At 41.1% G+C, this 23,252-nt stretch overlaps 1 protein-coding gene across 2 annotated transcripts in view; it reads right to left on the reverse strand.

The window, feature by feature from the left end:
- Positions 1-22,990, reverse strand: part of ATP2C1 (ATPase secretory pathway Ca2+ transporting 1) — a 165,692-nt gene extending 142,702 nt beyond the window's left edge. For both annotated transcript variants that reach the window (XM_088026210.1, XM_028099279.2), the window contains exon 1: positions 22,641-22,990. In XM_088026210.1, coding sequence (XP_087882336.1) covers positions 22,641-22,748 — 108 coding nt within the window. In that variant the 5' untranslated portion in view covers positions 22,749-22,990. The remainder of the gene's footprint in view (positions 1-22,640) is intronic.
- Between the last annotated feature and the right edge of the window lie 262 nt (positions 22,991-23,252).

Raw genomic sequence — 23,252 nt, forward strand, 5'->3', positions numbered from 1 at the left:
GTTTGGCTATTGTAGACATTGCTACTATAAACATCGGGGTGCACGTACCTCTTTGGATCCCTACATTAGTATCTTTGGGGTAAATACCCAGTAGTGCAATTGCTGGATCATATGGTAGCTCTATTTTCAACTTTTTGAGGAACCTCCATACTGTTTCCCAGAGTGGTTGCACCAGCTTGCATTCCCACCAACAGTGCAGGAGGGTTCCCCTTTCTCCGCATCCCTGCCAACATCTGTCGTTTCCTGACTTGTTAATTTTAGCCATTCTGACTGGTGTGAGGTGGTATCTCACTGATAGCCTGCATAATTTTGATAAGGATCAAATACATACTGGTTGCTACATATATAAAGGGTCTCATGACCGCCTGTGCATTTTACTGATAGTTAATACCAAGCTGAATGATAAGCACCAGAGAAATATTGAGAAGGCAGTTCTACAAGTAGAAATTCAAAGAAAACGTTCATGATCTAATACTCCCTACACCTCCCCCTTGAGCACTAGGCATATAACCACCAGCTTCATACAGCAAAACTGCAGCTCTTTCAGCCCATAGGTCCGGTCCCTGTGCTACTTAAATAAACTTACCAAGTTGTACCATAAAACATCTCAAGAATTCTTTCTTGACCGTCTCGCTCAACACTTATGGCAAGACACTGTTCAATGACTTCTTGCATTACTAAGGATTATATAATGCTACTAGGCATAGGGCAGCTATGGTTGAAAATGGCCAGTTAGGAATCTATGAAGCTTTAAATCATCATCACTATCCCCCGGCTTTGGCAGTGACTCTCCATCTTCCAAATGGCATACGTGCTTGAGAAGGTGTAAACCCTGTCAGCTTTGATTTTTGAAAATATGCATCACCAAATGAGCTATATCGGTTTGCATCAGTGGTTCTCAAACTGTGGTCCCTACCACCCCAGGGAATTTTTTAGAAGTGCAAGTTCTGAGGTGCCACCTCAGACCTACTGAATTAGCAGCTCTAGGGGTAGGGCCCTGCATCCTATTATTTAACTAGTCCTTCAGGTGATTCCAGTGCTAAAATTTGAGCACTGATTTACAGGAAACTTAAAACTTTCATCTAAAAAATTTTGATCATGCCAATAGTCCTCAAGTCTGAAAAATAGCGTGAGAGTATGTATCAGTATTTTAAACCTTCTCCAGCATTTCCCAAAAAATGAATTAAATTCTTAAAAGAATTGCCTTAAAGTTATAGGGCTCTGACCTTTGAGTAGATACCTGTTGGCCTAAAATGAGTTATTCTGAATGACCCCGGGAAAGGACTATACAAGTATAAAGAGATTACATTTTTCCCCTCTTAAATAACTGTGAGCATCATATCAGCACAGCCACAGTTTGGTAGGGAGGAAAACAAAAATTAGAGAGTCAATGCACAGGCAATGGAGTTATAGTTGTGTTGCCAGCTATAAATCAGTCCTTGTTTTCTTATTTCAGGTCAGGACCTTTGGAACAATGTGTCTTTGACCAGATGTATCAACCTTAAGCAGCCTGGTTAGATGAAAGAAGTGGGGAAAACTTCCTAAGTAGAAAATGCCTTTCTATTGAAACAGTGTATTCCTTAGAGAAATAGTTTCAGCCTTTAAAAACAAAACATTAAAAATAAAGCTGTATAACATTTCAGAGACTATAAAATTTTTTCTAAAGTACATTATACAGAAATTATATGTTGGGGTTAGAGCAAAAGGATCGTTTTTAAGACTAATGAAATAGGGTTTTACACTACTCAATTGGTGTAAACAGTTTGATTACAAACTATGCACTCATAAGACCAAAATACTTCTGTGATGTGCTTTATTTATTTTGAGATGTACTTACAGGCCATAGCCTAGTATAGTGGTAAATATTATAGGGTTTATGGTATAGGACACAATTATAAGGACTGCTTACATTAAGGGCAGTTATTTGCAGAACAAAAGAAGAGTAAAACGAGTCAAGAATTTCTACTAAGGGGTGCCTGGGTGGCTCAGTCGTTAAGCATCTGCCTTTGGCTTGGGTCATGATCCCAGGGTTCTGGGATCGAGCCCCACATCAGGCTCCCTGCTCGCGGGAAGCCTGCTTCTCCCTCTTCCACTCCCCCTGCTTCTGTTCCCTCTCCCTCTGTGTCTCTCTCTGTCAGATAAATAAATAAAATCTTTAAAAAAAGAGTTTCTACTAAGAGGATAAGGTCACCTGGGTGGGGCAGTCCTCCGTTAAGTGACCAACTCTTGATTTCAGCTCATGTCATGATCTCAGGGTTGTGAGATCGAGCCCCGTGTTGGGCTCCACACTGAGTGTGGAGTCTGCTTGAGATTCTCTTTCTCCCTCTGCCCCTCCCGCTGCTCACACACTCTCTCTCTCTCAAATAAATAAATATATCTTAAAAAAAAAAAGAGGATATACATGAGAAAACTGGGCATTTGAATACATCACCAAGGAGCAAAATACAGCAAAGATATCCAACGTAAAGGTGATTTTATCCAGAGACAAGTTACAGTAACTATGTTATAATTGCAGATAACAGATGAGTTTGCAATGGCTTAATTAGATCTCAATGAATTCTTAAAGACTTTCTTTAGTGCTATAATCTTTCTACGATGTAGTCTTTAACAGCAATTACATGCTTTTTCTCTATGTGTGTTAACTGCCCTGCTTGGAAGGATAGTAAATGGTGTGTTTAATATTAATTACACCAATATAGGAGTTTTGAGGTCTGTTGCATTTGCAAATTATTCCGTTACAAATAACAAGTCCTTTGCAAATATAAATGGGCGTATGGGTGGGGGACCTTTGAGATTTAATAGTATCAGAACATCTCCATCTTCATAGTGCTACTTACTGTAGAGCAAAATACACTGAAAGAACATCCTCCATCCAAGAACATCCTCTGTCTCATTCGATGGAGTTGGGAGCTCAAGCTGCTCAGAATAGGACCACATACAACATTACTTTTAAAGCCACCCTATGGCATGGACTCTTGTGTATTATGTATGGTATGAATACCATTTTTTGTGTTATACCATTCCTCCAGAACTGGATTCTCTTGGAAACCAAAGAAACTTAAATTTCAGGGCCCTTCATTTACAGAGGCCCCCTTTCAAGGCCCTTAAAGAGACTCTAGCAATGTTCTCATGGTCTTATGGTTTGGTAAAATTTGCAAAGGATATTTTTACTGCAATTGATTTTAGAGTTACTCTTTTTGCTGACTTTTCCTTCTTCACACTTCTCCTATCAAGCAGCATTGGGGCACCCAAGGGCAAAATTTTGGATCTGGCCTAAAAGAAGTTGAGATGGTGATACATTTAGATTTCATTTGGATTTAGTGAGGTACACAAATGTGGCTTGTAGTCCTATCTGTGTATGGTTAAGTTATTGCTGGCTGCCCTAGTAGAGAAAGGACATCCAAGAATATTTCCACTCCCTACTATTCTAAATCACAAGGCCTGAAATCTTCATATAAATGCATCTCCTGTTGCCCAGCACCTGAAGTATGTGAGTGGAGAAAGAGAGCCAGAAGCTAGTCCATGGAACTTTTCTATACTCAAATAAAAAGCAAATATAAATTAACCATATTAAAGGAGATCTGGATTATTTTTTTATAATCTCTAGAGAATATGAAGTGGTGATTAAAAAAATCTGATGCCCAAAAATGTAGAAACAAAACACCTTAGGATGCATTAATTATTAAAACACTTATTTTTCCAGATTTTGTGATCTCAAATTTTGTCACCCAAATTTGTAATTTGTTGTGACTTCTTATTCTATTCTAATAGCCAATTTGTCTCTAATTTAATATTTACAATTTCGTATTCTTTTTCTTAGAAGTTCCCCAAATTGAATAACTTTCAAACCTCTGTTAAAAAGGGACAGCAGGGGGTGCCTAGGTGGCTCAGATGGTTAAGCGTCTGCCTTCGGCTCAGGTCATGATCCCAGGGTCCTGGGATCGAGCCCCGCATCAGGCTCCTTGCTCAGCGGGAAGCCTGCTTCTCCCTCTCCTTCTGCTGTTCCCCCTGCTTGTGCTCTCTCGCTCTCTCTGTCAAATAAATAAGTAAAATCTTCAAATAAATAAATAATAAAAATAAAAATAAAAAGGGACAGCAGGCCCAAAATGGAGTCATTTATGCTAAGTCTCATGTCACCAAACTGAGACTTAATACCCAATTTAATTATACTTTTAGCATTTCCCAGGAATGGAATGTTAAATTAGTCATCTGGAACCACCTGGTCACTATGAGGTAACAGGCCTGATAGACCCCTGCCATCCCCTGAAGGAAGATGACCTTGCCACAACCAATCTGCTTCTTTACTAGTATAACTTCCTTATCCCTTTCCCTTCTGCCTGTAAAAGTCTTTCATTTTACATATCTTCTCAGATCTAGATGGGATGCTGACCAATTCATGAATTGTTGAAGAAAGCCAGTAAAATCTTTAAAATGTACTCAATTGAATTTGTTTTTTAACAGATTTGTTGGCAGCAGTGGGATTCAAAGGAAATTCCTGATGGATTCTGGGACAACAACAAGAAACACAGTTCTTTCTTACCATTTCTGAAGGCCGTGGATAAATTCCTCTGCATTCTGATCCCTGTCATCTTTGTTTGTTTGTTTTTAATTGTATTTATTTATTTGAGAAAGAGCATGAGCTGTTGTTGTGGGGAGCAGGGGCAGTGGGGGAGGGAGAGGGATAAGCAGCCTCCCCACTTAGTGAGGAGCACGACTCAGGCCTGAGCCACCCAGCCACCCCAGTGAGTTCTGCTGTCTTTGTATTGAGCTTCTTATCTAATTGTCTTTCTGTTCCAGGTCAACAGGTCAGTTTAGACAGACAAAAGGCTCTAAAAGAATGCCAGTTCTTAGCTCTTGGTTCAGTCCACAATTCCCAGTCCAGGGCTTGGCAAGTCAGTTTGAGATGGCAGAATGCTCTGCCTAGAACCCAAGTCTTTAACCCTATTTGTTCACAGTTCCTCATTCGATCGGAATCCCAGTCCACAGTTCCCATTTGTTGGGGTATGCAGGTTCAGTCCTTTCCCCAGTCCCCAGTTCCATGTTGGGAATTGCTGGTGGTACATACAAGGCCTTTTATTGGCCGGTCCACAATAATATCTCTTTGGAGATGAAGAAGGACACTATATCCTACTTAAAGGGTCTATCCAACAAGAAGATCTAACAATTGTAAATATCTGTGCCCCTAACATGGGAGCAGCCAATTAGATAAGGCAATTAATAACAAAAGCAAAGAAACACATTGACAATAATACAATAATAGTGGGGGACTTTAACATCCCCCTCACTGAAATGGACAGATCATCTAAGCAAAAAATCAACAAGGAAATAAAGACTTTAAATGAAACACTGGACCAAATGGACTTCACAGACATATTCAAACATTCCATCCCAAAGCAACAGAATACACATTCTTCTCTAGTGCCCATGGAACATTCCCCAGAAGAGATCACATCCTAGGTCACAAATCAGGTCTCAACTGGTACCAAAAGATTGGGATCATTCCCTGCATATTTTCAGACCACAATGCTTTGAAACTAGAACTCAGTCACAAGAGGAAAGTCGGAAAGAACTCAAATACGTGGAGGCTAAAGAGCATCCTACTAAAGAATGAATGGGTCAACCAGGAAATTAAAGAAGAATTAAAAAAATTCATGGAAACCAATAAAATGAAGACACAACTGTTCAAAATCTTTGGGATACAGCAAAGGCAGTCCTAAGAGGAAAGTATATAGCAATACAAGCCTTTCTCAAGAAACAAGAAAGGTCTCAAATACACAACCTAACCCTACACCTAAAGGAGCTAGAGAAAAAACAGCAAATCAAGCCTAAACCCAGCAGGAGAAGAGAAATCATAAAGATCAGAGCAGAAATCAATGAACTAGAAACCAAAAGAACAGTAGAACAGATCAACGAAACTAGGAGCTGGTTCTTTGAAAGAATTAACGAGATTGATAAACCCCTGGCCAGACTTATCAAAAAGAAAACAGAAATGACCCAAATCAACAAAATCATGAATGAAAGAGGAGAGATCACAACCAACACCAAAGAAATACAAACAATTCTAAGAACATATTATGAGCAACTCTATGCCAGCAAATTAGATAACCTGGAAGAAATGGGTGCATTCCTAGAGATGTATCAACTACCAAAATTGAACCAGGAAGACATAGAAAACCTGAACAGACCTATAACCACTAAGGAAATTGAAGCAGTCATCAAAAATCTCCCAACAAACAAAAGCCCAGGGCCAGATGGCTTCCCAGGGGAATTCTACCAAACATTTAAAGAAGAATTAATACCTATTCTCCTGAAACTGTTCCAAAAAATAGAAATGGAAGGAAAACTTCCAAACTCATTTTATGAGGCCACCATTACCTTGATCCCAAAACCAGACAAAGACCCCATCAAAAAAGGAGAATTACAGACCAATATCCTTGATGAACATGGATGCAAAAATTCTCACCAAAATACTAGCCGATAGGATCCAACAGTACATTAAAAGGATTATTCACCATGACCAAGTGGGATTTATCCCTGGGCTGCAAGGTTGGTTCAACATCCACAGATCAATCAACGTGATACAACACATTAACAAAAGAAAGAACAAGAACCATACTGTACTCTCAATAGATGCAGAAAAAGCATTTGACAAAGTACAGCATCCCTTCTTGATCAAAACTCTTCAGAGTATAGGGATAGAGGGTACATACCTCAATATCATAAAAGCCATCTATGAAAAACTCACAGCGAATATCATTCTCAATGGGGAAAAACTGAGAGCTTTTCCCCTAAGGTCAGGAACGTGGCAGGGATATCCACTCTCACCACTGCTATTCAACATAGTATTAGAAGTCCTAGCCACAGCAATCAGACAACAAGAAGAAATCAAAGGCATCCAAATCGGCAAAGAGGAAGTCCAACTCTCACTCTTTGCAGATGATATGATACTGTATGTGGAAAACCCAAAAGACTCCACCCCAAAACTGCTAGAACTCATACAGGAATTCAGTAAAGTAGCAGGATATAAAATCAATGCACAGAAATCAGTGGCATTCCTATACACCAACAACAAGACAGAAGAGAGACAAATCAAGGAGTCGATCCCATTTACAATTGCACCCAAAACCATAAGATACCTAGGAATAAATTTAACCAAAGAGGCAAAGGATCTGTACTCAGAAAACTGTAAAATACTCATGAAAGAAATTGAAGAAGACACAAAGAAATGGAAAAACGTTCCATGCTCATGGACTGGAAGAACAAACTTTGTGAAGATGTCAATGCTACCTAGAGCAATCTACATATTCAATGCAATCCCCATCAAAATACCATCCACTTTTTTCAAAGAAATGGAACAAATAATCCTAAAATTTGTATGGAACCAGAAGAGACCCCGAATAGCCAGAGGAATGTTGAAAAAGAAAAGCAAAGCTGGCAGCATCACAATTCCGGACTTCCAGCTCTATTACAAAGCTGTCATCATCAAGACAGTATGGTACTGGCACAAAAACAGACACATAGATCAATGGAGCAGAATAGAGAGCCCAGAAATGGACCCTCAACTCTATGGTCAACTCATCTTTGACAAAGCAGGAAAGAATGTCCAGTGGAAAAAAGAGAGTCTCTTCAACAAATGGTGTTGGGAAAATTGGACAGCCACATGCAGAAGAATGAAACTGGACCATTTCCTTACACCACACACAAAAATAGACTCCAAATGGTTTAAAGACCTAAAGGTGAGACAGGAGGCCATCAAAATCCTAAAGGAGAACACAGGCAGCAACCTCTTTGACCTCAGCCGCAGCAACTTCTTCCTAGAAACATCCCCAAAGGCAAGGGAAGCAAGGGCAAAAATGAACTATTGGGATTTCATCAAGATAAAAAGCTTTTGCACAGCAAAAGAAACAGTCCACAATACCAAAATACAACCAACAGAATGGGAGAAAATATTTGCAAATGACACATCAGATAAAGGGCTAATATCCAAAATCTATAAAGAACTTATCAAACTCAACACCCAAAGAACAAATAATCCAATCAAGAAATGGGCAGAAGACATGAACAGACATTTTTCCAAAGAAGACATCCAAATGGCCAACAGACACATGAAAAAGTGCTCAACGTCGCTCGGCATCAGGGAAATCCAAATCAAAACCTCAATGAGATACCACCTCACACCAGTCAGAATGGCTAAAATTAACAAGTCAGGAAACGACAGATGTTGGCGGGGATGCGGAGAAAGGGGAACCCTCCTGCACTGTTGGTGGGAATGCAAGCTGGTGCAACCCCTCTGGAAAACAGTATGAAGGTTCCTCAAAAAGCTGAAAATAGAGCTACCATACGATCCAGCAATTGCACTACTGGGTATTTACCCCAAAGATACAAATGTAGGGATCCGAAGGGGTACGTGCACCCTAATGTTTATAGCAGCAATGTCTACAATAGCCAAACTGTGGAAAGAGCCAAGATGTCCATCAACAGATGAATGGATAAAGAAGATGTGGTATATATACACAATGGAATATTATGCAGCCATCAAAAGGAATGAGATCTTGCCATTTGCAATGACATGGATGGATCTGGAGGGTGTTATGCTGAGTGAAATAAGTCAATCAGAGAAAGACATGTATCATATGACTTCACGGATATGAGGAATTCTTAATCTCAGGAAACAAACTGAGGGTGCTGGAGTGGTGGGAGGGTGGGAGGGATGGGGTGGCTGGGTGATGGACATTGGGGAGGGTATGTGCTATGGTGAGCGCTGTGAATTGTGCAAGACTGTTGAATCACAGATCTATACTTCTGAAACAAATAATGCAATATATGTTAAAAAAGAAGAAGAAGAAGAAGAAGATAGCAGGAGGGGAAGAATGAAGGGGAGTAAGTTGGAGGGGGAGACGAACCATGAGAGACGATGGACTCTGAAAAACAAACTGAGGGTTCTAGAGGGGAGGGGAGTGGGGGGATGGGTTAGCCTGGTGATGGGTATTAAAGAGGGCACATTCTGCGTGGAGCACTGGGTTATATGCACAAACAATGAATCCTGGAACACTACATCAAAAACTAATGATGTAATGTATGGTGATTAACATAATAATAAAAAAATGAAAAAAAATAATATCTCTTTGGTTAGTTCGTTTTGTTAATGTTCTTGTTTGTATTGTTTTCTGTAGGTAAAGGCCACTGCTAAAGACAATCTCAGAAGCCAAAAGCCACAAAGTTGGTAGGCATGAGTTAAGCACTTAAAAGCTTTTCGAATGCTCACCACTTAATTCTAAGACTCCCATATTTGGTAATTTGGTCATGGAAGAGGTTAGACTGACGTCACCTGCCAACTTCAAGAAAATTTCTGTGCAATAAGGTACACCATAAAACACCCCACATCCCCCCACCTACTATCACATCCCTCTTAGGTATTAATTTGGTTCCCAGAGACCCAAGGTGTAGCTAAAGAAATAGGATCCTTAAGTTCCAAAATGGTCATTGTGCTACCTTCTAGCTCACCTGCTTATTTTATGTCTAAGAATTATGATCCCAGAATTCAGAAACTCTTGAGTATTCTTTTCATGGCCATACAGTTAGTTATTTGCATAAGTTCAGTAAGAATCTGTTCTTGTAACAGGACACCATTGGAAACACTGGTTATATTGCCAAGGCTTTGACTGGAGTGTCATATTTGAGAGAGACAAACTCAAACGCAAATTATCAGGAAGTATTCATGATTCAAAATCAGCTTCCTTTGGTAGATCACTGTTCCCCCGGCTAGGAGTAAGTGCAAATGAGGCTATGATCAGGAACCTCTCCTTAACTCTTGGAGATATTGCAGAATCTGTTGCTAATGCAACAGCTGTCCAACAAAAATCCTTAGACTCTCTGACCAAGGTTGTTCTTGATAATAGAATAGCCTTTGATTATCTTTTAGCTGAGCGAGGAGGTGTCTCTGGCAAAAACCACCGGGTGCACTCAGATTAATACTTCTGGGGAAGTTGAAACTCAGCTACATAAGATCACTGAATAAGCCACTTGGCTCAAGAAAGTGACTCCTTCAATGTGGTCTTTCTTCAACGTATGTGATTTTGATTGGTTTGAGTCCTGGGGAAACATGGCTCCAAAGTGCATTCCAGACGTTGAGAATTCTCCTGCTTATAGTAATCAGAGTAGCCTTCCTGGTATGCTGTCTTATCTCAAAAGCCTTTAATGCCTGATCCCAGCCACTAGCCAACAAGCAAATGATCTCCTTAAGACTTGAACATCAGAAAAGGAAGAGAATTACCAACTTAAAAAACGTGAACCTGAAGTCATGCCCTGTGAATACCACAGAGATTCAGCAGAAGGACACCACAAGGTGTAAATACCACACAGAAGATCAGCAAAAATGGCAAAAACTTCAGAAAAGTATCTAGGAGTGGCACCAATACCTTGAATTTGGATCACATCTCTCAGTTAGGTTGAAAGTCTTGTCAAAATGGAGGACTCATTCAGAAAGGGACAACAGCACCCAAATGGAATCACTTATGCAAAGTCCATGTCATCAAACTGAGACTTAATACCCATCTTAATTACAGTTTCAGCATCTCCGAGGAATGGAATCTTAAATCAGTCAACCTGGAATTAACTGGTCAGCACTAGTGAGGTAATCTGCCTGATAGACCTCTGCCGTCCCCTAAAGGAGATGACCTTTTCACAACCGATCTACTTTTTACTAGCCTAAGTTCCTGTCCCTCTTCCTTCTGCCTGTAAAAGTCTTTCATTTTGTACAGCTCCTCAGAGTTTTGTTGTTATTGTTTTTTTAATTTTTATTTATCTGACAGAGAGAGAGACAGCAAGAGAGGGAACACAAGCAAGGGGAGTGGGAGAGGGAGAAGCAGGCTTCCCACTGAGCAGGGAGCTTGCTGCGGGGCTCGATCCCATCAGACCTGAGCCGAAGGCAGACGCTTAATGACTGAGCCACCCAGGTGCCCCTACTCTGCAGAGCTTTTATCAGCTAGATGGGATGCTGCCCAATTCATGAATCAATGAATAAAGCCAATAAGGTCCTTAAAATGTACTCCATTGAATTTTATTTTTTAATACGTCTCAAAAACATGGATCTCTACCTAAGAGGATTTAAGGTATCTCCCCTGAAGAGTAGTTACAGTGGTTTTATTTTTAACCCCTCTATCCTCAAATAAATGAAATAACATCTAATACCACGGAAAGAAGAAAGAAAGGGAAGAGCGAGGGGAAGAGAAAAGGACCTATCAGTGGGAAGTATCTCACTATGAGCTAGTGAATCAGAATTTGGAGTCAGACACACCAGCAAACCTGGAGCTAAAATCTTACTGACATCACTTATGAGTATGTTCCAAGTCATCTCACTTCTTTACACCTCAGTTCTCTCATCCCTAAAGTTAGGAGATAATACCACCAATTTTGTTAAGTTACTATGAAGATTTAATGACAATGTATGTAAAAAAAAACTTGCCAAGTTCCTGGCATATACCAGGCATTTAATAAAACTGTAAAATTCCTCATTCTTGAATGCATAATCCAAGTTGTACTCTTCAAATAGCCTTACTGATTTGCTGCCTTTAGGATGCGCAGGAAAGAACTAATTCCAACATTTTCTCTGCTCTCTTCACAGCAAATTATGAACAGTACAACATATGTGGGAAGTTCATTTCTTTTTCTGTTAAAGCATAGAATTGTCATATGAGGTGAGAAAATACGTCATCTTCCATGCTGAACAACAGTTAGCAAATAAAATGTTGCAGACAGACTGGGAGGTAGAATAGGATAGCGAGTTTAGGAATGTGCGTAAACAGCTGCATTGTAGTCCACAAAAAAGGGTGGACTTACATTTGAGTTAATGTGCTTATTTCTAAGACAAAGGTTTTGGTGTTTAGCCATTTACTGGCTCCTGTGTTTCAAAGGCATGTACAGTAGATTAGGAAAGTTTAGGAGCAGATAACAGGACTAGAAATAGCGCAAAAGTCAACTCAGGGTCCAGATATCTCCAACAATCTTAATTACCTAACACTTTACAAAAGTGATGGATGACCAATGATAATATGGACAAGAAGGATGGAACACCTTCGGAAGGGGCCATGATAAGCATAAACTTGTCAGCATTAAATGCAGGAAAAGGGAATGGAAGACAAAAGGGGCTTGATATTAAGGAAAAGGAGAACAAAACAAAACAAAACAGTGGTTAAAATGCAACAAAATAACCTGAAATTTCTCATTGCCCCTCTTCATCAATGACTACAAAGTATACTTAGTTATTTATCCTTATGCTGGAGGGGGTTTTAAAACCTATAAAACTATGGGTACGAGTAGTTCAGTGGTCACTCAGGCTCAGAAAATCTAGTCACTGATGCATAAGCTTTTCACCAGAGGTGTTTTTCTGGATGTAGTTATAGTTCCTTTCCTTTTTTTTTTAACTATTTTTTTTATTTTTTTTAAAGATTTTATTTATTGACTTGAGAGAGAATGAGAGAGAGAGAAAGCACATGGGGGGGGAGGGTCAGAGGGAGAAGCAGAGTCCCTGCCTGGCAGGGTGCCCGATGCGGGACTCGATCCCGGGACTCCAGGGTCATGACCTGAGCTGAGGGCAGTCGCTTAACCAACTGAGCCACCCAGGCGCCCTATAGTTCCTTTCCTTGATAGAGGGTTACATGCTACCTGAATCTCCAAAGACATTTGATTCTGTCTTCTTTGGCCTTAGATTCTGGAGAAACATGCTCAGATTGAGGAGTATCTACAGCTAACCAAGTAAAACAAGTGAATTCTAACTGACATACCTGTACCAAGGAGATACCCTGCCCTCTGCAAAAGGTAGCCCATTCCTCTACCTCTCATTTTTAGAATGTTCATCCTTATGATTGTATCACAAACTTTCCCTGAATTTTTTCTCACTAGTTATGGTTATTTCCTCTGGAACATCTCAAATGCACCTCCATTTTCTCTACAAATTAGCCCTATAGGTCTTGTGAAACACACAAGAAACAAATACATACAAAAAACAACCATGTCTTAAATTTCTTCCTCTCAAAAACTAACATCCAGGATTCCTTCAAGCACTTCTGTTTCAGGATAGCATTTATCATCCTCCTAATCCCTTCCACACTATTGACCATGCCGCCCATCCCACGAACCAATTTCACAAACTTATATTCATAGTGCCTTACATCTCACAGGCACTTTGCCAGTCATCCAGGACATACCGGGAATCAAACAGCCCCACAAACAGACCTACAGGACCAAGGTGGGAAAGGCAGGAAAGGCTGCCCTAAGGGACTTAAGACTGAATTAAGATCTCAAGGAAGAGTAGATACTAAGGGAGGATGGTGAGGGGACACTTGGAACAAAGGCCCTGGCTGGGGAGTGGCAAGGGAACAGGGAGAAGTGGAAGAAGGGCACTGTAGCTGGGGTGCAGAGAGAAAGGGAGGCAAGATAAGCATGCATCAGGAAAGAGGATCAGGGTCAGACCACATAGGACCCTCCATGTTGGGCAACTTTGTCTTGATCTTACAAGTGAGTGGAAAGAAGCCAATGAAAGAATGTAAGCATGAGACTAGGGAATTTCCTGTCAGGTTTGTGTTCTCCAGAAGACCTCTCTAGCTGTAGTGGGAAGAACTGCTTAGACGGGACAGCGGGGGACAGAGGAAGACCAGTCGGAAGGCTGTTACAGCATTTCAGACAAGACGTGATGACGGCCTCTGGGCTATGGTGGTGAGAGAGAAGACAACAGATGGATCAGAAGGATGTTTAGGGATAGAACTGAAAGGACTTGGCAATAAATTAGATATTGACTGAGCGAGCAGAAAATGCCAAAGATGACTCCTAGGTCTCTCCCTCAGTAATAGATGGATGGTGATGGTGCCATTTTCTCAGACAGAGAAGACAAGTTTGGGAGAGGGGAAGAACAGGAGAGTGGGTGCTGATGACCAGAGAGCCAAGCTCTCAATTACAATTCTCAGGCATCTTGGAGGTTATGCAATGCTGCAGACTGAATGTTTGTGTCCCCCCACCCCAAATTCGTATGTTGAATTCCTATCCCCCCATTGTGATGGTATTAAGAGGGGTCCTTTGGGAGGTGATTAGGTCATGAGGGTGGAGCCCTCATGAATGCGATTTGTGCCCTTAAAAATGAGACCCTGAAGAGTTAGTTCCTTTGTCTCCTTCTGCCATGTGGGGTTACAACTGAGAGCTCGGCAGTCTGCAACCAGGAAGAAGGCTTTCACCAGACATGGAAACTGCCAGCCCCTTGGTCTCAGATTTTCAGCCTCCAGAAATGTGAGGAAAAAATTTCCATGGTTTATAAGCCACCCAGTCTATGATTTTTTTGTAAAGATTTATTTATTTATTTATTTGAGAAAGAGACAGAGAGCATAGAGGGAGAGGGAGAAGAAGCAGATTTCCCACTGAGCAGGGAGCCCAATGCGGGGCTCGATCCCAGGACCCTGGGGTCATGACCTGAGCTGAAGGCAGACGCTTAATGACTGAGCCACCCAGGTGCCCCTCTTTAATCTATTTTTAAGGATAAAATGGTATCTTTTGAATTTCTACTTTATTTATTTGAAAGAGGGAGAGACACAGCGAGAGAGGGAACACAAGCAGGGGGAGTGTGAGAGGGAGAAGCAGACTCCCCGCTGAGCAGAGAGCCCGATGCGGGACTCGATCCCAGGACCCTGGGATCATGACCTGAGCCGAAGGCAGACGCTTAACTGACTGAGCCACCCAGGTGCCCCCCAATCTATGATATTTTGTTGTAGCAGCCTGAATGGATGAAGACATGGAGAAAACCCCTGGAGGCTTTCTTGGGTAAATAAATACCTCCTTTTTTTCTTTGTAATTTCTCCCTTCAGATAGAGGTGACTGTTACGATTACCATGATAAAATGATTCAACTTTTAATGTCACATTTAATAGTCAGAAATATTAAGGTTCACCTTCATATTATTATATCAATTTAACTGCTCTTGTTACCTATATATAATCACACGAATTTCTGCACAGGAGTATGGTGGGATCTCTGCCCACTATCTTACATTCTACCAGATACTCTTTTCCTCTTGATTCTGGAGGAGAAAAGCTTTTTTCCTACCCAAGCACAAGGACGTGAGCCAAATGCCTTTAATTTCCCCCTGAGATGGTCATTTGAATGATCAATAGTATCTCATGACTTTTTTAAAGAAGCTTTAAAAAACGGATAACTTTGGTTTATGCTCAAGATATAACCAACTCACTTTAAGGAGCTAAAGCCTCTTAACATTTCTTAAACCAAGCTGTAGTGAAAATTATATCATTTCACCTAGAGCCTGCATCAGCCACTTGAAACCCTTGTGTAACATTTCAAATCTCAACATGGATTTATTGGGGGGTGTGAAGGGAGTCCTTAATTTTTATATTGTTATTCAGAGCAGGTATAAGAGCCAAAATGAAGAGCAAAGTTTCTAATGTTCAAATTAAATCCAAATATTTATTTAACAACCCAGCTTTGAGGTTAGCATTCATTAAGTAACCCAGTAAGAAATAAAAATCCAGTGACCCTGTTTGAAACCTTTTCTTAAGCCATTGAAAAGAAACTTTAGAACAACCTCCAATAATATTTTGGTTCTAATCCTTAATTAAAATATAGCTACTGTACATGCCCCCTGGTCCTCAAAGACTACTCTCCTCATTTTAAGCAGATTCATCAGAGCAGGTCTTGAGCCAGATACCCCTGCTGTGACTGCAGTGTGTAGTTTTTGGCTCATTTTATAAACATTTGAGTACGGCTCTTTCTACTCATTGAGACTATAAGCATCACAGAGGGGCCGCCTAGTTCATTTTTATATTTTTATCCCTTATAAATGTGTTCCACACATAATATATATGAGAAAAATTGCTTAATACCTGAATGAATTAAGGAATTCCATTAGACAAGATGACCAAGCAGAGTTCTTTTAAGCTTTGCATTCAGTCCCATCCAGGCCAACATTTTTTATCCATATTTATATAAGGACATTCATAATAACATGATTACATTTTCAGATAATAAGAATATAGAAAGATAGTAAAAAAATTAGGTGGATTAATTTTTTCGGAAGATGATATTATACCAATTCAAGGGTCAAATTCCAATATATATGTGTGTGTATATGTGCATATATATATATATGTATATATATGGTACATGTATATATTGTATACATGTCCCTGGCCCCAAAGGCCACTCTCCTTATTTTAAGCAGAGTTACTGTTAAATAAGCAAGACATGTCACATCAGCTCATAGATGATATTTCTTGTTCAGAAAGAAGTCTTTCTGTCCAATAGAGCAAAGCACCATCAGCACAGATCATCCCCAATTCTTGTCCATGAATTAACCATCCTGTGTTTTCTGACACCTCATCTATGGAACACAAAGAAGAGATTCAAGTCCATGAGCCTACTGAAGGGCAGGATAAATTGAGAGACAAGAGCTCAAACCAGTTGACTCTTCTCTGTCTTAGTCTTTCATCAGGGAGGTTTATTTGTTATTGACAAGTTGACCTTCAAGCATTACCTGCCCTCTGGACCCAGCCTAAAGAATCCTTTTTTCTTTTTTTGGTAGTCATATTGCCCCTTTCTACATCTCTGCTAAGACTCACAATACACCCTGGAGAGAGCACTGAACTTGGAGTCAAACAGGCAAAATCTAACCCCAGTACTCTGGTGTCTCTTCAGATCCCAGCACTGATCCAAATGAGCTGTGTGAACTTGGCAAAACCTCTTAATCTCTAGTTCCACATTCATAAAACAAATTGCACCGTTTTCCCTAGATCTCGCCAGCCTCTGTTTACTAAAAATAATCCCATTTTCACCATGCCTTGCCTTCCCCTGCATCACAGCATCTCGGCCCCTGACTTCCCCAACCTCCACATTCACTCATTCAGTTCTATAAATGTATCACCTACTATGTGCCTTATTTATTTTTGGCACTGGGACTAAAATAGCAAGCGAGAATAACCATGTTCCCTGCACCGGGGTGAACAAGATTTTCACTTAAAGGGGCGCCTGGGTGGCTCAGTCATTAGGTGTCCGCCTTCAGCTCAGGTCATGATCCCAAGGTCCTGGGATCGAGCCCTACATTGGGCTCTCTGCTCAGTGGGAAGCCTGCTTCACCCTCTCCCACCCCCCCTGCTTGTGTTCCCTCTCTCGCTGTCTCTCTCTTTATCAAATAAATAAAAATCTTAAAAAAAAAAAAAGGTTTTCACTTAAAGAGAACATTCTGACTGCTATGAGGAACTTGGATTGTCAGGTAATGAGAGTGAGTGCAGAGACCCAAATTCAAGTGCTGTTGCAATGGTCCAAGCAAGAGAGGATGACACAGCAGGGTTGGTACGTGAAGATGAAAGATTCAGTGACTATTTTATTTTATTTTATTTTTTTAAAGATTTTATTTATTTGACAGACAGGGCAAGAGAGCACAAACAGGGGGAGCAGCAGAAGGAGAGGGAGAAGCTGGCTCCCCACTAAGCAAGGAGTCCGATGCAGGACTCAATCCCAGGACCCCGGGATCATGACCTGAGCCGAAAGCAGATGCTTAACCATCTGAGCCACCCAGGCGCCCCTCAGTCACTATTTTAGAAGTAGAATTGACTAGTCTTGTTAAGAGATTGCAAAGGGGAGGTGAGGGAGAGAGGGGGACATACCAAGGCGACTCCCATGTTTCTGGTTTGAGCTTTGGTGCTGATTGAATGACCTGGGGAGTAGCAGGTTTGAGGACAGAGCTTGTGAGTTCTCTCTTTCAGTCTGCAACATGCACAAGACATTCAGATGGAGATGTCAAATAGGCCATTGTATATACAAGGCGGAAGTGCGCTGGGGATAAATATTTGGGAGTTGGCAGCAAATAGGTGGTGTTCAAAGCCATGGAAATGGAGGAGCTCACCAATGGAGAGAGAGTAGACTGTCCCACAAACTGTCTTCTCTGATCATTTGGTGCTGGCTCCCATGAAGAGTATCTGTACCAGTGGTGCTAACCCCTAAGAGCAGCATTCCCTGGGGGCGCCTGGGTGGCTCAGCCAGTTAAGCGTCTGCTCAGGTCATGATCCCAGTGTCCTGGGATCGAGCCCCATGTCGGGCTCCCTGCTCTGAGGGAAGCCTGCTGCTCCCTGTCCCTCTGCCCCTCCCACCCTGCTCGTGTGTGCTCTCTCTTTCTCTCAAATAAATGAATAAAATCCTTAAAAAAAAAAAAAAAGCATTCCCTGGGGGTTCATAGGGCCCTCGATTCTCTGTAGGCCTCATTGGGATGAAGCCAAGGCTACAGTCTGCCCTCAAGTGGAGCAGATTCTCCCCTCCTCACTCAGTGTCCCGCTCAGTCACCTGAGTCACAGAACAGGCTGCTGGGGCTCCAGTACTCAAGAGAATATTGCCTGCAAGTCTCACTTTTCCCACAAGCTCAGACATCTACCTCTAAGCCAGACCCCGGCTATTCCGCTATTCGCATTAGACCCAAAGACGAGAACTGCAACAGTATAGCCTCATGAATGTGTCAGTACCCCTGCCGAAAGTCATCTGAGAGCTCTCTGAGGCTCAAGCTGTGTCCCCCTGACCACCACCACCACCACCACTACACCACCATTTGAATAATGCTGTTCAGAAATGTTTCACTGTCTAATGTTCCCAAACTTCCACACCTGCATCTAATTAATGACCTTAATATTCTACTTAGGGAGTTGGCTTTGTGAAATACCCACTATAATAGAGTCTAGGAATGCAAAGGATCAGATCTTTGTTCTCAATTTGGTAAATAACCTGTCTACCCACTGATTGGCATAGCACGGTAGGAATAATGATGAAAACTCCCAAACAAACCAGCCCTTAGGTCAAACCTTCACGTTGGCGTGACATCAAGTGCAAGGGGGGAGAATCCTGAGGAGAACGTTTAAACAAGAAAGCATTTGTGGACAAGGCAAGTGTAACAGTGGCCCTGACTGGGATATATGGGGGCCTTTCAGGCCCAGTCGAGGCATGGGTAGGGCCAGGCAAGGAGGTGTGCCCCAGAGGCAATCTGTCTTAGGAGTCACTGCTACACCAGCTTGCACCAGGCTCCAAGGGGGGTCTGAGAGAACAAAGAACAAGATACCACTCCGTGTCACGTGTCTGGGTGCACATACACATGTAAGCAAACGGCTTACTACATATTACATAGTAAGGGGCTGTATTAGACACAGACAGACTATCTTGGAAAAGGAAGAGCTAAACTTCACTCTTCCTAGCAAAGCTGGAAAAAGATTTTTTACAGAGCCTATTTAACCTGAGTCTTGAGGAATGTGTAGGCGATCTCCAGGTGGGCAAGTTGTAAGTAAAGGACAGAATTCTAGGTTATAGGGAGGAGGAGAAACAGATAGTGTGCCTCGGGTAGTATTTCCAAGTGGGTGAACACAACATGGGTGGGGGACCCAATGGTGCTAGATGGGGTCAGAGAAGATTTTAGGTAGCATGCAGACACTACATTAAATAACAACGAATTCCTTGGAATTGATAAATTGGCTATCTTTTAATTCCCTTCCATCTCTGCCCCGGAGAAATGTCTCAGTTGGCTATTAGGATGCTAATCTTCCTTCTTAACAGAGTAGGTTTCAGGCTCAGAGGTTCCCCAGGTAACAGTGTCTAGCTAGAATTTAGTATTATTTTGTTTTTATTATATTTATGTTTCTTTTTTTTAAGATTTTATTTATTTATTTGACAGAGAGAGAGAGAGAGAGACAGCGAGAGAGGGAACACAAGCAGGGGGAGAAGGAGAGGGAGAAGCAGGCTCCCCGCCCAGCAAGGAGCCCGATGTGGGGCTCAATCCCAGGACCCTGGGATCATGACCTGAGCCAAAGGCAGACGCTTAACGACTGAGCCACCCAGGTGCCCCTATATTTATGTTTCTCTTCTGTTTACAGTAAATGACAGTGGTTTTCCATATATAGTAGTTATATAAAATTTTCTTTCTAAACAAACTTAAGTTTAAGAAGTAAGTGATTTGCTTGGCAACTGCTTTGCAATGTGGTTCGAGATTCTGTCCAGGGACCGGAGTCATGGCCGTGGGCTTGCTCATTCCGGGCATAGCCACTGCACACATCCCCAGGTCCACTAACGGGTGAAGAAAAAAGCCTTGCCCATTATTCATATCAGTGGAATTGGATGGAAAGAGGCATGTCTCTGGAGTTTGTTACTATGTGTCAAAGGGTTTGGAGAATATCCACTAAGGAAGCATTTTCCTGATTGGTGAAAAATAACTCCATTATGCTCACCTACCCCTTCTAGAAGGTTATGCAGTGTATTAATGTAGTGCATAATAAAAACAGCAAAAAAGTAAAAAATAAATAAAAGCAAGTGATTTATATGCAAATATAGAAAAATATTAAGAAGTTAATCACACCATGAACTTAGGGTAAAAATTATGACAGTGGCATGTAAACATCTGAAGTGTTAGAAATACTTTCTAGGAGAAAGATTAGCAGTTTGCTATGTTGCTATCACTGTGTTAGTATAGATCATTCAGAGATCAAGCATGGTAAAATGGGTCAAGCTTTTTTTTTTCTCTTTTAAGTAAACTCTACTACCAACGTGGGGTTAGAACTCATGATCCTGAGATCAAGAAACTCCACCAACTGAGCCAGCCAGGCTCCCCCAAATAGGTCAAGTTTAAAGCCAAGCAGACAGGAATTCCAATCTTCCTTCAATACTTTCTAGGTGGGTGGCCTTGGGCAAGGGCTCTTGAGGTCTTTGTCTTACTTTCCTCACCTTTATACTGAGAGTCCATATTACAGGACTGTAAGCATTAGAGACAACAGATATGCAGGTCCTAAAATTATAGACATTATTAACCTTCTTTATAACTTTCCAACAAGCTTTCCAAGGTTAGCCATGATTGACTCTGACCTAATTTCTCTAATTCTGTGAGACAGTCTGCAGAGCTGTTAATTGGTTTCAGAAAAGAACTGAATGTGTTATTTTTCTTTATTTCTCCATTAATTTGTATAGAAAGTTAAAAAACCACACAATGGTCATGATTGCTAGGTCATCCCAAATGGCTGTAAACTGGGAAGGGGGGACCACCCACCCAGTCCAAGTCCGAGGATCCATGTTGTATTCTGATGTTCTTCTGAATGCATTTTGTAACATTTTTTAAACAAACTAAATAAATAAACCGCACAAGCACTATAGACACAGCTCTGAAAACTTACAACACTGAGAAGCGGGGGGAATAACTTAATCCACATTCCACAGTTCCAGCCCACCCTTTCAGCCACTCCCCACTCCCCACTGCCCACACCCCTCCAACCCCTATTATAATGAGGCCTGAAGAAGCCTGTGATGCAGACATTAATAATGAGTGTGGTAGACCACAACTCAGAGGACCGCCACCCAGGTCTCTGGCTTTCCACTTCAAAAGCAAGCACCTGCTGAGAGGGGGAAACCAAAAGATTTCTCTGGTAATCAGGACACCTTGCCTAAGTAAGAGATAAACTGGACCAGCCCAACCCCCTTAGTAAGCACAATCTGAATTTCCAGCTCTTGTAAAATCATTAGAGCATGGCATAAAAGCAGTTTCCTCTGGAACAGTAATAATGATTTTCATCTTCCAAGTTAAGCATTGACTTTTTGGGAAACCTGTCATTAGAGGATTTTCTGTCTGCTGACCTTTGCTTTCATTTCCTGGAAGTGTTTTATTAAACTAGGTCATCTCATTCAAATTCAGAACACTACTAATATCTCCCATGCAGTTTTGTAGTTCTAGTTATAAGCAGGGTGTACAAGCAATTTATGACTCTTCCATGTGGATATACATCTGTCCTTTACCATGGTCATACTTTTTCCGAAATGAGCCACCAGATTTAAATAGATCGCATACTGCCATTTCTTCTTCTAATTTGGTACAATTCAGAAATGCAGTTTTTAGAAATGTCTTCTCATAGATTCTTAAGGGCTAGAATGAAATACATCTCAAAACAATAAAATGAAAGCATGATTTTAAACAAGAAGTGATCAGACATTTAAAAAAAATTTTTTTAATGTTTATACTCCCACATGCTAGAGTCTACTACTAGAAACCCTAACTTTTGATTGGCTAAAAAGACTGAAAACTGCAGTGCCCCATACCCTGCTCTCCACTAAAAAAGATGACTAATTATTTCTGAATGATCGTCATAGCTTGTTAGTGATCTGTTTGAGGCTATCATATTTACAGTCTACACAATGTTTCTTGTTTTGCAAATCCTGGTGATATTAACATAGCCATAAATACACACAAGAAGACAAGTGTATTTCTAGGGTCTAATACTTTTATTTGTCAAGATATTAATAGTTTAAAATTTGTATTTCCTGCCCTAAAAAGCTGTCAAGGAGTCTACAATTTAACTCTGATAGAGTAGTTTGGTCTAGCTATTCAGAAAAAGGAAAAGTGCATGGTTTTATTACAGAACTTGAGCTTAATGTCAGGATCCAAATGTTCCAAGTTCAAATAAATCTTCACAAGCCTGCTTGCTTTTGTGATTGCTAAATCCGAATAGCCGCAAGCAGGGGCCGACCTGTGCCTATAAACATGTAAACTAGCAAACACTAAATCATTAAGTCACGTAAAAGCAACACCCAAAAGCAAACACTAGTTATCCTTAAAGATAATATAAACAAAATGATACCTGTTCTTCAGCTTTTTGGTTTCTGAGGATCGAGAGATATTTCCTAATCGCATGGAGAGGATATTTTTTGAAGTAAGAGAATCTAGACTGAGGCAACAGATTATCCATGGTGAGGAAAGTAAGAAGGTTCTTGTCTGCCCCACCCTGTCAGCAACCATATGAAGTCTCGAAGCTTCACAAATCCTCAGATGCCTAAAGATTTGCTTGTAGCTTGATCACTTTCCTGCAAACAAAGCAAATGTTCTTGCTGCTTCCTCTTTTGGGTAGGGTTCCTGGTGAAACGAGACAGCCAAGTTCGAGTGCCGACCATCTAAGAGCGTCCAGAAATACACTGCCCAAAGGGCAGTAGGAGCCAGGAGGAATTTAGGGGCTGGTCCACAGAATGCAAATTGCTTAGTGGTAGTGATGCGATTGTCCTATTTCTAGCAACAGCGTTCTGTTGCAAGCTATGTTAATATTAGCTAGCTGGTGACTTTCCACACCCACAGACTCTCGTGAGGTTTAATCTTAATTCTTCTGACAGCTTTTCTGGCTCTTAAAGAGGACATGACATGTGGGTTTTTTTTTTTTTTTTTTTCTGTTTCCTTCTAGATTTTTTTTATCAGCATGGGC

Source organism: Eumetopias jubatus, unplaced genomic scaffold (genome assembly GCF_037043125.1).
Source record: "Eumetopias jubatus isolate StellerSeaLion01/CBP00866 unplaced genomic scaffold, mEumJub1_p1.0 scaffold_1, whole genome shotgun sequence".
NCBI lineage: Eukaryota > Metazoa > Chordata > Mammalia > Carnivora > Otariidae > Eumetopias > Eumetopias jubatus.